At 43.1% G+C, this 14413-nt stretch overlaps 1 protein-coding gene and 1 long non-coding RNA gene across 2 annotated transcripts in view; one reads left to right on the top strand and one right to left on the bottom strand.

Moving 5' to 3' along the window:
* SNX7 (sorting nexin 7) overlaps positions 1-4116 on the bottom strand; it is an 81475-nt gene extending 77359 nt beyond the window's left edge. Inside the window, exon 1 of the mRNA XM_031457662.2 lies at positions 3889-4116. Within this exon, the coding sequence (XP_031313522.2) occupies positions 3889-4068 (180 nt within the window). The 5' untranslated portion in view covers positions 4069-4116. The remainder of the gene's footprint in view (positions 1-3888) is intronic.
* Positions 4117-4148: 32 nt separating this feature from the next.
* The window catches only part of LOC116154765 (uncharacterized), an 84474-nt gene continuing 74209 nt past the window's right edge, over positions 4149-14413 (top strand). Inside the window, exons 1-2 of the long non-coding RNA XR_010382198.1 lie at positions 4149-4482; positions 6930-7021. This is a non-coding gene — a long non-coding RNA (uncharacterized LOC116154765). The remainder of the gene's footprint in view (positions 4483-6929; positions 7022-14413) is intronic.

Here is a 14413-nt window from a genome sequence, read left to right as displayed (position 1 = left end):
TAACATTGTTAAAACGTCCATGCTACCTAAAGCAATCTACATATTTAATGCAAACCCTATCAAAATACCAATGGCATTTTTCACAGACTGAAACAAATAATCCTAAAATTTGTACAGAGTCACAAAAGTACTTGAATAGCCAAAGAAATCTGAGAAAGAAGAAAAAAGCTGCAAAGTATCATGCTCCCTGGTTTCAAACTATGCTACAAAGTTATAGTAATCAAAATAGTGTGGTACCAGCATAGATCAGTAGATTGATGGTGCAGAACAGAGCCCAGAAACAAACTCACGGTTATATGGTCCATTAATTTACAAAAAAGGGAGACAATATAAAATGGGGGAAAAGACAGTCTCTTCAGTAGATGGTGCTGGGAAAACTGCACAGCTCCACGCAAAAGAATGAAACTGGACCACTTTTCTATACCATATAAGTATAAGTAAACTCAAAATGGATTAAAGACTTAAATGTAAGACCTGAAACCGTAAAACTCCTAAAAGAAAACAAAGGCAGTTGCTCTTTGATATCAGTCTTAGCAATATTTTGGGGGATCTGTCTCCTCAGGTAAGGGCAACAAAAGCAAAAATAAGCAAATGGGGCTACGTCAAACTAAAAAGCTTTTGCACAGCCAAGGAAGCCATCAAAAAAATGAAAAGGCAAGAGAGAAGCTATTTGCAAGTGATACACCTGATAAAGGGTTAATATCCAAAATCTATAGAGAACTCACCCAACTCAATATAAAATGAACAAACAATCCAATGAAAAAATGGGTAGAAAAACTGAATACACAATTTTCCAAGGAAGATACACAGACAGCCAAAAGACAAATGAAAAGAATGCTCAAAATCAGCAGGGAAATGCAAACCAAAACCATAATATGATTTCACCTCATATCTGTCAAAATGGCATTATCAAATGGACAGCAAAAAATAGCGTTGATGAGAATATGGAGAAAAGTGAACTTTTGTGCACTGTTGGTGGGAATGTTAAATTGGTGCAGCCACTATGGAAAACAGTATGGCAGTTCCTCAAAAAATTAAGAATAGAACTACCATATGATCCAGCCATCTCATTTCTGAATACTTATCTGAAGAAAATGAAAACACTAATTCAAAAAGATACATGCATCTCTATGTTCATTCCGGCATTATTAACAACAGCCAAGATATGGAAGCAACCTAAGTGACCATCGATAGACTGGTGGAACTGAGTCATAAAAAAGAATGAAATCTTGCTATCTGCAATGACATGGATGGACCTAGAGGGTATTATGCTGAGTGAAGTCAGACAAAGACAAATATTTTATGATTTCATTTATATATGGAATCTAAAAAACAGAATAAATGAGCAAACAAAACAGAAACAGACTCATACATACAAACTAGTAGTTTGGGGGGAGGAGGAGGAAATACATTAAAGGGATTAACAAGTACAAACTTCCAGTTATAAAACAAATAGGTCACAGGTATGTAACGTACGGCATCGGGGATATAATCAATAATACTGTAATAAGTTTATGATGACAGATGGTTACTAGACTTACCACGGTGATCAATTCATACTGTATGTAAATGTCAAATCACTATGTCATACACCTAAAAGTAATATAATATTGTAGGTCAACTATACTTCCATTAAAAAATGAACAAAAGAAAAAGCTTCTGGGTGAGGGCACAGTATATATGTTCACAAATAATCTAAGGAAATAAGAGACTACAATAGTAAATGTAAGCTGAAGATAAAAGTGGTCCGTCTCAAAGTACTAAAGTGTAACTTCAGTATGCTTCGGAAGTAATGGTTGGTACCATCCTAGGGTAGGCTGGACAGTGGTAGCGGTCTACAGAGGAGCAGGCTAAAAAGGAAAATAGTAAAGAGAATGGGTAGAATGAAGAGGATTTTCTTAAAATCGCTCATCTAATTAACTGTGGTTAATGGTTGAAAAACTCATAAAATGTAAGCAGGCAGGACCCACACACTTGGATCCACCCTGCTTGTCAGTGCTGTGTAACTACATGTGTTGGACAATTAGGAAAAGTTAAGAACATCTTCTATAGAAACTGGCCATATAGATTAAGATATAACCTTGCACATTATCATATGGGCTGCTTAATAAAGCAGTGGCTAAGTATGTTGCTGAACTTAACATCCTTTTAAAAAAGAATACAAAATTACAAACAAAAAATTGGGTGGAAAAATAAATTTTTATTTAGAATGAGAAAAGAAATCTCAAAAACGGATTGGAGCCATAGAGTTGTGGATTCCTTTCTACTGAGATAGCTTTAGGCAATTCACCAGAAATGCTTACTTAGAAATGTCTCTGGCTGCAGCCCGCCACTCCTTTCCCACCTAGAACATGTACGACTCTCCATAACTTTCAACGTTTTCAGCGGCCTAAGGAAACAAACGGCCGAAGCTTAAATTTCATTAGCTTCACCTTAGACCTGCCTCTGACAACAGGCACTCAATAAAACTGTGATTCTTAATGGGGGCTGGACACTCAGAATCTGCAGAAAGAGAAACCAACGTGACAAATGTGAACCATCCCAGAAGATTCCGATATGCACCTGCCACTCCCAACATTCTCCCTGCCCCCCATGTTGGAAGATTCACAGTGCAGAGCCAAGCACTGAAATTCATAGACTAATGGATCTGAGAAGGCAATGTAAACAAGAGCTGACCGACTGTCCTTGATAGGAGCATAAAGAATGTGTGGAACATAAAAAGGCAGTGTTAACTTTTTACAAGAGAACATAAAACAATTCCACTGTTTTACAATTTAAACACACGGAAAGGTCAAATGACTTTATCAAGAGTACAAAACTGATACTCTGAACATCTAGAATGCAGCTGGGCCTATCATTTCATTTAACCCTAAATTAGGGGAAGGGGAGTTTCACATAGTCCTCTCTGGGGTCAGAGTATGCTTATTCACTTTCTAACCTGAGTTCGCGCTCCCAGAATGAAGCAGCGGTGAAGCACGTTGCTTTACCTAACATCTCAAGGCAACAGTTACCTACTGCACAGCCTTCTTGGTAATTTATACAATGTTCTCATCTCAGGTCTTCTACCAGCAGCAATGAGAGAAGCTGCAGTAGCACAGAACGGCCAGCAAGAAAGGTATTTTTCTTTTCTGAAAAGAAATTACAGTCACCAGCCTCCACGCAGCACAAGCCTGCCACTCACCCGAGTCAGTTTCTCCCCAACTGTCCTACAAGTTAAGAGAGCCCTTTGGTCCTAGATCTCCCCGGGTAAGGTTTAAAAACGAAAGAACTGGCTGTGGGTTGGGTGGCAGGAGCTGACTGTCTGAAAAACCCTGAGCTCCGCGGCGAAGGCGCTTCCCTGTGGACACACGAGCCTTTTTCTCCTGAAGAGGGATCCCTCACGCCTCTCCCCGCTGGACTGGAGATCCACCGCGGGTGCCACCCAAGTCTCACGTCCACAACCAGCAGCAACACTAAATCAAGAATAATCTGTCTAGACTCGGGCGATCTCTGAGTTCACGGCTGGCTGCGCCCGAAAAGAAGCTGCCAGGGGCGGGGACACTTTCGGCCACCGCCTCCGGGGTTCGGGCACTGTCCCTGGAAATATCCGCGTCAGAGAAGAGGAGAAAGGGAGAAAATATTACAACTTCGCAGACTCCACGAAGCCACGGCCCTGCCGAACGTGAGGTCAAAGTGCAGAGGAGGGCACGGCTGCGGTTCGGGACCCGCCGGGACGCCGCCGCGGGCAAAGCGAGCCGCCAGGCGGGGTCGGGCAGCCGGGGAGACCCGCCCGCCCCCAGCGGGGCCGGACCCGCGTGCTCCGGGGCGGCCGCCGCCGCGCAGCGGGGCCAACTCCCGGAGTTAACTTGCAACTTTCCCGGGACGCGCCGCCGCCGCCGCCGCCCTCACCTTACTGAACACCTCCAGGTCGTCCTCGTCCTCGTCCAGATCCAGCACCTCGGCCTGCAGCAGGGCGGACGAGCCGCTGCTCCCCGGGAGGGGGGCGTCGCCCCCGGGGCTCTCCGCGCCGGCGCCCCCAGCCGGGAGGCCCGAGGAGCGCGCCGAAGGTGCCGGGCACTCGCCCTCCATCCCGAGAGTGCGCGCCCGGCCGGCCGCCGCCGCCAGCCCGGCTTCCCCGAGCGTGCCCATTGGCTCCCGCGCATCCTGCGCCTCCCCGGCCGGCCCCGCTCCAGCCCCACGTCCGCTGCGCAGACGCGGAACTGTCGGGGCGAGCGCGGGGCGCGGGCTCATCCCCACCTGGCCCGGGGCCTGCCGGAGGCGCGGGGGTGGGGCTCCCGGGCTCTGGCTAGGGTGGGGCCGGGGACCTTGTGCCCTGAAGGTAGGAGGAGGGCGTCCTCGCCCGGGCCTGGCTCCGGGACTCCCCGGCGAGGCTTTCCGCGGGGACAGGGGTCTGGGCAGAAGCCACCGGGTGAACCGTGAACTTCAGAGGAGCCACAGCGGGGCTGGAAGGCGGCCGACCCACCTCGCCAAGAGAAAAAGCCAGTACTGTATTTCCTGTGTTTTAATGGTTGCCTTTATTCTGGGTTGTGGTTTTCGAGTCCATCTTTTACGAAGGCTAATGCAGGGACGCCTCTGTTTTGTAATTGATTTTTGACCCGGTGACTGGACTGTGTGGTCAAATCACTATCAAGCAGGGGACGTTGGACTTAAAAACTATTTTCAGCCACTTTCAAATCTATCTTTACCCCTGGAAGTCTTCCTGAAGTTAATGAGCAAGAACGTTACTAAGAGCCGAGGACAACCAGCGGGACTGGCCACCGCCACCAGTCATAATCTTCCGTTTTTGCGCTGCCAGTGCAAAACTGTAATTATTTCGTTGTTCACTGCTTACGTTTAAGAAACAAAAACTAAATTCCAAAATAATGGAAAATTGAATGCAAATTGATGTATTTGGAACTGTCTTCACGCTGTATTGCTTAACTCCCCTTAGCCCCAGCTCTTTCCGTCTGTCCACCCAGGAAAGAATATCTGAGAAGTTCGCACACAGCCAGAGAAGAGGCGTGCTCAGACTTGATTTCTGAAACCTCTCCTGGCAACATATTTAGCCTGATGTTTAAAGATTTTAACTAGGAAAAAAAAAATTAAAGACGTGTAAGATGTTTCATCAAATCGAGAATTTCCCTTTCCCATTAGAGAAGGCCTTAATTACATGTTCCCTCTTAACCATTTACATTGGTTTCAGTTCATATACGCCCTTTAGTCAAGCTGGTCTTCCTGCACAGTGCACAGCCAGTCTCCTTCCTGTGCTTTATGCTTCCTGTACCCAAAATGCCATCTCCTGCCCATCCTGCAGGAATTAACGATAATTCCGTCTCTTTCAGAAAGACATTCTGATGGGCACAGTCTTTCCCCTATTTAGTGTTTAATTCTGTATCATGTTATGGATTGTATGTATTTCATGGAAATGCCATACATCCCTTAGTAAATTATAACTTGTTAAGCTTGGGGATGACATTATTTATTAATAAACCACAGTAGCAAATCTACTCCCTTGAAAAGGCTCTCTGCTAAGGTGTCTAAGAAAACAAGGGATGAAAAGACTGTTAATTCCTAAGTTCATTCTGGCTGGTGAGGCAGATGCAAGTTTTCAAACTGCCATCTGAAGCAGGGAATTCTTAAGGATACTATGACTCACAGAATTCCCAGAAAGCAGAGTCAATCTCAGAAAATGCGCAGAACAAGCCAAGACTATACAGCTTGGATCACAGTTAAACCTACTAAACCCAGAACTAAGGATACAGGCATCGCAGCCACCGTTATTGATCGCTGAAATGCCACACCCCTTCCACATACTGCCATCGACCCTGCTGTCACTGGACCCCCGGTGCTGTCACCGCATCAGCACCGCAGCTGCCTCTGAGAACTGCCTTTGCTGTTACTACCACAAAACTACCCACAGTCCTGTTTCTCTGTCTTAATAGTTCTAGCTGCAGAGCTTTGAAGGGTAGATCTGCTTGGCCCATTTGGCCAACTCCCATGGAGATTTTGAAGGCAAATTAGATTTCTAAGCATAGAAAGGCTATGTTGATACTGGTCAGCCTAAACAAAAAAAGGAAAGGAAAAAAAAAAAAAAGAATCCCTACTGTAAGTAATTCCTTTGTCTTCCCAACATTAAAATCACATTTCTTCACATACTTCTTGTTTTTTTCTTTTTCCATTCCTGCTAAATATACTTCAGTCTCAAACACCTGGGAATATAGCCCCCAGCTCCCAAAGGAAGAAAATCCAAACCTATTCATTATTGGTACAACTCCAAGTCTAGTGTGTCTATTCCTCTTGCAGTTCTGCTGTAATTCTGTTGATATTTTACAAAAATGGACTAAATTTTTGACTTTAATTACCAACATGCCATGCCTGCTTATTCAGTGGCTTGAAAACAACTAAATTGCCATTTAACAGCCCCAGCTTCCCATTAAATGGAATCATCACTGGGTTCTTTAATGGAAGAGTTCTTATTTGGGTACTAAAGCCTCTCAACCATCATCGCCCACAACTTGAAGTACAGGTATAATATTAAGGAAAGCCCTACCCAGTTCTGTCCCTTGGTTTTTGGACTCTTATTCTGATTGTAGGAGAAATGGTATCATATGTTAATTTTTGGTTCTCAGAACATACACCTTGTCAAAAAGCTCCCTCTCTCCCACACTTTCCAGGTGGGATCTCCTGAGATCATAACTGAGTGTTTAATTCAACTATACATAAAGTCAATTGTTCCTGGTAATGGGATTCATGATAAAACAAGTCACCCCACTGGCATTGTCCAGTAGCTTTACTTCTTTTGCTGGAAGGCGATTTAATTGATTAGAAAAAAAAAAATGTTATGTGCGAAAACTAATGGGAAATAAACCAGCCAGTAAGTTCATGGTTGATCGTGTTAAGAGAAACTTGTTGATCAGGGAAAGCAAACCCAATCTGTCTTTTCCATTAAGGACAAATCATGACATCCTTCAGATTATGTGGCTGCCAGAGGACCAGGAATAGTTGCTGCTGTGGCAAGCTGAGATTTCATAATTTACTCAAGGTAGGTAGTAAGTGGTAAGTAATTCAAAGTGCACTGAAAGAAAGTGTTATATATGTTGCCTTAAAAAAGAGAAAAGAGGATTTATAAGGATATTTGAGGATTCTTGGTTCTTGGAATTTAGCAGAGTAGATAATTCTATAATCCGTCCACTGAATATCCTGACAAACTGTGTCAAGAATCTTTTAAATGCATAGATGAGCTTACAGGGAAGTAAGTGACTTCCAGGGGCAAGAAAGAAAGTCAGCTTAAGTGAGAGGATGCCACTAAACATTTGAGCTGGTACCCTGCCGGCCTCCAGCGTGGGGCAAGGGATGGGTAGGACTGGCCTCAGGAATCTGAAAGTGTGAGTTTGAATTATCATGAAAGGGTAATGGAAATGGAAATTTGTAAAATAGTCACTCAATAATGAAACTCTTCTGGATCAGCCTAAGCTCAAAGTGGGAGAGATCTCTTCCCGCAAGATTTTGACCATGGTTCAGGAAGTCGCAATTCAAAAAACTGCAAGCAACCCTGGGCGAGTGATATCCCCTTGGGAGCTCTGGCAGGAGCAGACCCAGAATCTCTCCTCTCACCCCGCTTCCGGCAGAGTCTCTAAAAGTCATTCTGCGGATGAGATCGGGATCCAAATTAAAAACGTTCAAGGAAACAATCTCCCACGTGCCAGCACTGCTGTACAAAACGATTAAAAGGATTAGAGTCTCAAAGGACTTTAAACAATTCACCAAAAATATAAATTACTTGATAAATAAAAAAAAATAAAAATAACTGCGATACTACGAAAAAGAACTAAAAAACCAAAAATGAGAAGCACGGTCGTTGTGCCGATGGTTGATTTTTTGCCTCTTCACTTCAAAATGGCTCCCGTTGCTTGCTCTGTAATAACGGCGCTGGGACTTAGCCATACCCCGTACGATGTTAAGCCGCATCAGCAGAGGGCCTGGAAGGACACTGGAGGAGGAGGGTTTCCTGGTGTGCTCTCTTACTAGCGTCCTGTGGAGAGTTCTTTTCCCTCCTTTGTTCAGCCCCTGCAAAGTCTCTCTAGTGTAAGGTTCCCGAAGGGCACAGCTTGTTATGGTGTTTGACCAAACTCATGCAGCAATGGAGGCATGGTCTAAAGACCCAGATATTGTGGGCCTATTCCCAGCCCAGGTTACTACACCCCACATCCTCCCCTCAGTCCCAGACACGGACACACGTCAGGGGCACTGGAGGTCAGCCATGCCCTGACCTTTGTCCTGCACAGCCAGCCTAGAGCTGACCCGGCATAAGCTGGACATGGAGGAGCACTAAGCTCCTGGAGGGAGGGATCTGTCAAGCTCCAGGTGCCAACAGTGTCCAGTAGCTTCTCCTGGTGCCTAATGGGTTCTGAGGCTCAGCACCTCCCAGAGGGTGGATTCCCAGCAGGTCCCACTGCTACTCCATTGACCTTGCCACCATTCAGGAAGCCAAGGTGGTCCTCTTTCCAGTGACATCTTGATCTCAACCATAGCAGGGGAAGGCTTTTCCTTGGGGAATTACCACAGCCCTAGGGGTAGTGGTCACATCTTACATCTACTATTCCAATATGCTTTAGAATTCTTTTTAACTCTCACTAGCCAATTCCTTCTTCCTCCAATCCCCCTATTAATAAAGCTTTATATTAAACTTTCCCTATTCCAGTGACCACGTGGTCCTGTCTACTGACTGGACCCTAAACAATACAGTTAGTACTAAGAATTGTCCCAGGAGAAAAACCTACAAAAATGGCTTCCTGGAAATCTCCTTAGAACCAGTTGACGGAGGAAGAAAAACCCAGAGTCTGGTTTACAGATGGTTCTTCATGATATGCTGATACTGCTTGAAAGTGCAGCCTCACTCAGTGGTCAACGTATAGGACAGTGATAAAGGAGAATCCTTCTAGTGGTCAGAACTTCAAGTGTGACATTTGGTCATCTGTCATCTCAGGAATGAGAAATGTCCAGAAATATAGGTCTGTATTAATTCTCAGGTGGTCGCAAATGGTTTGGTTGGAATGGTCAGGGATTTGGAAGGAACAATATTGGAAAACTGATGAAAAGAGAGGTCAGGGAAGAAGTGTGTGGGTGGGCTTTTCAGAATGGGCACAGGCTGTGGAGATATTAGTGGTTGTGAAAATGTCTCCCACTAGTGCAGAGGTGGCCCTTGATGATCAAGTGAACAAAACGACAAACTCTGGGGATGTCAGTCATCCCTTCTTCGTAGCCATCGCATTCTTTGCTTAGTGGTCCCATGAGCTAAGTGGCTGTGGTGGCAGAGATGGAATCAACGCATGGACTCAGGCATTTCACTGGGAAGCAGGTCTGCCAAGCTCCTCGTGCCGCCATCCTGCAAGTTGTCTGAAGCTTACTTTATGTAAATAACAAAATGTCTAGAATTGCTCAGAGCAAGAGTAGTTCTGACCGCTTTTCATTGCGATGTAAAGTTTAGAAGATAAAATTTTTGTAATCTGGCATGATCTCAGGGAAAACTTTTACATCTTTAAATTTTTCTAATTAAAATTGCATTTTTGTTTCAAAAAGAAACTTCTCAAGCAATTTCCTTAGTATCAACACTTTGGCCTGGAGAAGTATTTTAAATGATCTACAGTAGATGTGGTTTAAGAAAATTGAAGTGTTCTTGTTTAAAAAATTAACCCTTTAAAATTCCTGGGCTGTAAATAATGCAAAATAAATACATAAAAAAGAGGAATAAGTAAGTACATGAAAACGCCTGCATTTAATATCTTCAAGAAAAAGAAAATTTGCAGTGAATTATTAATACCCTTTGAGAACAGAGGCAACGGTGTTGAATATTTATAAGTATTAAACACCAATTTTAACCTTGACCTCATCCTTTTGAAAAAATTGCAGTTATTACTGTGAGACTAAATGTTGCTCCAGACATGTTGTGTAAATGTTTGATCTTCCATGGCAGAACTGTTTTGTTTTTTTAAAATATAAGAAGAATTTTATATTTAGAAGTCTCAGATAAATTGTTTCTCTCTCTTTTGAGTGGTTATATCAAAAGAATGATTTAATCGTGACAATACAGGTGCACGATCTGACCAGACACTCTCTGAAGGTGGAAACAGTGGTATATAGTCTTTCATGAGAATCTGGAGAGTATCTGTTAGCTGTGAAACTGCATCTCAAACTCCACCGAGGCGGATGCTGTTGGGATGCAGCAGACTTCTCATTCTTGGTAATGCCATCCGCTTACTGCTCTGTCACTCCTCTGAGTACAAACGTTTTTTGGCTTTAGGTCCACGGTCCTTCCTGATATTCAGAATCCTGCAGTCATCTCGAGTGAATCTGGTCGTCATCACATCTTCTAAGTTCTTTGTCTTCACCTCTGAAGGTGTTCTTGACCATTTCAGCTCAGTCACTCATTTCTGTCAGAAAAAGTAAGTAAGTAAATAAAACAAGAAATATGGATTTTAAATAGATAAAAAGCCACTCAAACACAATGGTAAAAATATAGATAAAATTCACAAGTTCCAATTTTTTGTCTAGATCATTAAGATCTCAAAGTTTTCAAATTTTCCGAAGTTTATTGCTTAGAGATTTGATATATTTGGTTAAATTTGATAAAACTTCTTTGGAGAGCAATTTGGTAACAATTAGCAAATAAAAATTGTACGTACTTAACATGGGCTGAATTGTGTCCCCCCCAAATCCACACGGTGAGGCCCTAAGCCCCAGTGTGACAATATTTGGAGACAGGGTCTATCAAGAAGTACTAAAGGTTAAATGAGGTCACAAGGGTAAGGCCCTAATGCCGTAAGATTGATGTCCTTTTAATAAGACGAGGATACCCCAGAGCATTCTCTGTGCCCCCAGGTGCACAGAGGACAGGCCGTGTGAGGGTGCAATGAGAAGACAGCTGTCTACAAGCTGAGGACAGAGATTTGACCAGAAGCCTACCCTGACAGCACCTTGATCTTGGCCTTCTGGCCTCCAGAACCCTGAGAAAATACATTCCTGTTGTTTGAGTCAGTCAGTCTCTGGTATTTGGTTACAGCAGGCTGAGCTGACTCACTCAGTACCTGCGGACCCAGAAACTCCAGTTACAGGGCTTTCCGCTAGGTGGAGACTTGGACACGCACACGGGAATGCTCGTTACAGCATTTTTGTCATTGCAAAGAATTGAACTATTCTGAGTGCCCTTCTTCCGTGCTGTATATTGTGGATCAACTCAAATTTTATTCACCTCCTAGTCTTCAAAGTTGGAAAGCTGACTTTGCTTCCTGGGCACAGACTGGGTCAGTTACTTAGGTGTGTTCACGTGCGATTTGGAAGTGAGGTGGGGGCCGTCTTCCTGCTGTTAAGTGGGCTTTTCTGAAGGTAAGCAGGGTGCTGGAAAGGTACGGGTGTTCTGCTGTCGCTGTTGTTTGATTGCCTGTCCCTGCAGTGGATGATGGCATTAGGCTAGGTGAGACCCTCTCACATAGCCAGCTTATGATAGGGTGATCTTTCCGATGCCACTGAAAAACCAGAAGTCACTGGTTATATTCTTACACATTCATCTCAACAACAAAGTTCGCTCAGCTTTGAAATCTAACACACTTGAAGTTCGGTGGCTGAGATCCTTAGTTCCCTAGAAAGTGCTTGGATGGTCATAGCCAATACTTGCTTCTCTCATTCAGATTTTTTTTTTTTTTTTTTGGTGGGGATATGGAATATAGCTGATCCATGTCCTCTGACCAACATGTAGCATTGCTGGCAAGGAGGACATTTGTAATGCTTTCAATTGACTGTGAATTTTGAAATTTACGGTACAATTCTTAAAAGGCAATCTGTTTTTCTCATTTCGAAGAGATTAGAACTTGTTTAACATTAAAATTTGCTCTAAGTTTTTTTAAAAAGGTCCTTTTCAGTCCTGACATCATATTTATCTAGATACCAACACATAATAAACTGTGGCTACTTGTGAAAGATTTGGGGTATTGTTTTTCCTTTTTTGGATTTTTTTTAAATTAAAAATTCAAAAAGTTTTTGTTATGTAAGAACTAAAGTGAGCCATTGCTATTTTTCAAAAATAAATATTCAGCTAAACTGAGTGTCAGGTGATGACCCTTCTTGCTTTCCTACTCATTGAAGCAATTCTCTCTCAGATCTTCCCTTTTCTTCTTAAATCTCTAATATTGACAGCTTGTTTTCTTTCCCTCAACAACAAAAAGAACCTGGTAATTGGTATCATATTTCACTAAAAAAAAAAAATGAAACTGTCTGATGGGAACTTAACCATCTTCCACTAGGAGATGTGTTGGTACCATATCTTGTGAAGAAGGGCCTTCCTCTTAGGAAAGGTCAGTCCCCCCCCCCCCACGGATTCCTGCCCCAACCCTTCTCATTGTCTCACTGGCTTTGATTCATCATTATGTTCGTTTGTGAGGGCTGCCATAACAAATACCACAGACCGGGGGTCTTAAACAGTAGAGATTTACTTTCTTGCAGTTCTGGAGGCTAGATGTCTGAGACGGTGTAAGCAGGATTGACTTCATCCTGAGCCTCTCTGCTTGGCCTGTAGATGACCATCTTCTCCCTTACCTTCAAGTGGTCTTGCCTCGTCTGCACCCTAATCTACTCTTCTTCTGAGGCCGTCAGTCATATTAGGTTATGGTCCATCCTAAAGACCTCATTAGAGCTCAGTTACCCCTTTAAAGACCTCATCTCCAAATATGGTTACATTCTGAGGTTCTGGAGGTTAGGAGCTCAGTCTATGAATTTGGAGAATAACAATTAGTTATGGTCTTTTCTTTCAGCTCTATCAATTTTTTTTTCTTTTTCTCTCAAAACTAGATCACTTCCCAAAGTATAAAACATGCTGTAAAGACTCCTATTCTAAAAAGTCATCCTTTGACCCCCATACGCTTCTGCAACCACTGCTGCAGCCCTGCGCTCCCACCTAAGCCACGTCACTACCGTCAGCCACACGTGCCGTCCCCATTTTCGTACCACGCGTCCACACCTCAGTCCTTTCCAGTATGGCTTCTGCCCATTCAATTTTATTAAAATTAAATATAGCTGATAACTCCTTCCTTCTTGGTACAGTTACCCACTCTGACACTCCTAACATCTGCAAAAGACATTCTGGTTGTACAGTATCCACACCATTCCTCTCCTGTTAAGTAGCAGGTGTGAAATTTGGGTAGGATGAGCCAGCCCAGGATAGGGGTGGGTATTTATTGGTCTCCTTGCTCTTGCCATGGTAATTGGTTCAATACTGGTTATGGATCTAAGGTCTGTGCCTATCAGATCATAACATCCACATGGTTCAGTTGATGGTTTTTATTTTTCAATGATCCCTGTAAGTGGTCTTCACCATCCCTTGCAAGTGAATGGAGAAGCCTGTAGCCTGTGTTCTGCTGAGCTCAATTTTGTCATAAAAGTGACACAATCCTGTGGAAACACTACCACATGCAAGAAGGCAATGATGAGAGAATTTCTGAGAAACCGAACCAGACTCCTGATAGAACCATGCCTAAAGTTGTCTCTGTTTCCCGACTTTTCACCCAAGAGAGCCAATACATCCTTCATTGTTTGTTAGCTTGAGCTAGGTTTTCCCTTGTAACTGAATCAACTGAATCAACACAATCCTTGGCTGCTCTTCTCATCCGTCCCTTTCTTCATCTCTCATTCTCAGTCACAGTCTCCATCTCTTCAACTTGGCCATGAAACATTTTAATGTTAGCTCTCAAGCACATGGTTCTGGGCCCCGTTTCCCTCCTTATAAACTCCTGAAGCAGAGGATGGGTTGAGAAGGGGATCTTGTGTGGAGCGGCTCCAGGGGCAGCCTGGTGGGATGATGGGGATGGGAGGAAGGGCTGCAGGGGTCTCTTCTCAGGGAAGGGCTGTCTCTCAGGAATCTATAGAATCTTTGCTTGTCTGTGTTGAGGCAATAAAAACCAGAAAGAATGCTGAAGAACAAGTGATTGAGTATAGTTAATTATTTAAAAGAATTTCTTTACTATCAACACATTGTTTATTGTAGTGATGAAAAGCAATTTCTATTCAAGTTTTGAATTCCAAATCTGGAGTTGAATAACCAAGCATTTTAGATTTTTGCCTATGCTTAATCTGTTTTCATGTGCGTTTATGAGAGGTCATAGAATTGCTTAATTTACTTACTGATTAGCAATTCTGAACAGAATTCTAAAATTCTAATACCAAACACTTATCAGATTAAAATTTGAAAAGTTATTTGAATGTTGATTTTTTTTCCTTGATAAGAAGGCAAATTTAAGATGTAGAAATACTATTTTAGGCTTTGTTCAAGGAGGTATCAAGGGAAGAGAACATTTCAGAATATTTCCATGGTAGCACTTGGTACGTTTTCAGTTGAAACTAAGAGAAAACCCAACAAAATTGGTAAACAATAAAGGGGATTTATTAG

This window comes from Camelus dromedarius, chromosome 9 (genome assembly GCF_036321535.1).
Source record: "Camelus dromedarius isolate mCamDro1 chromosome 9, mCamDro1.pat, whole genome shotgun sequence".
In the NCBI taxonomy this organism is placed as follows: domain Eukaryota; kingdom Metazoa; phylum Chordata; class Mammalia; order Artiodactyla; family Camelidae; genus Camelus; species Camelus dromedarius.
Note: the sequence above shows the minus strand (reverse complement) of the source record. Positions and strands in the feature narration are given on the sequence as shown.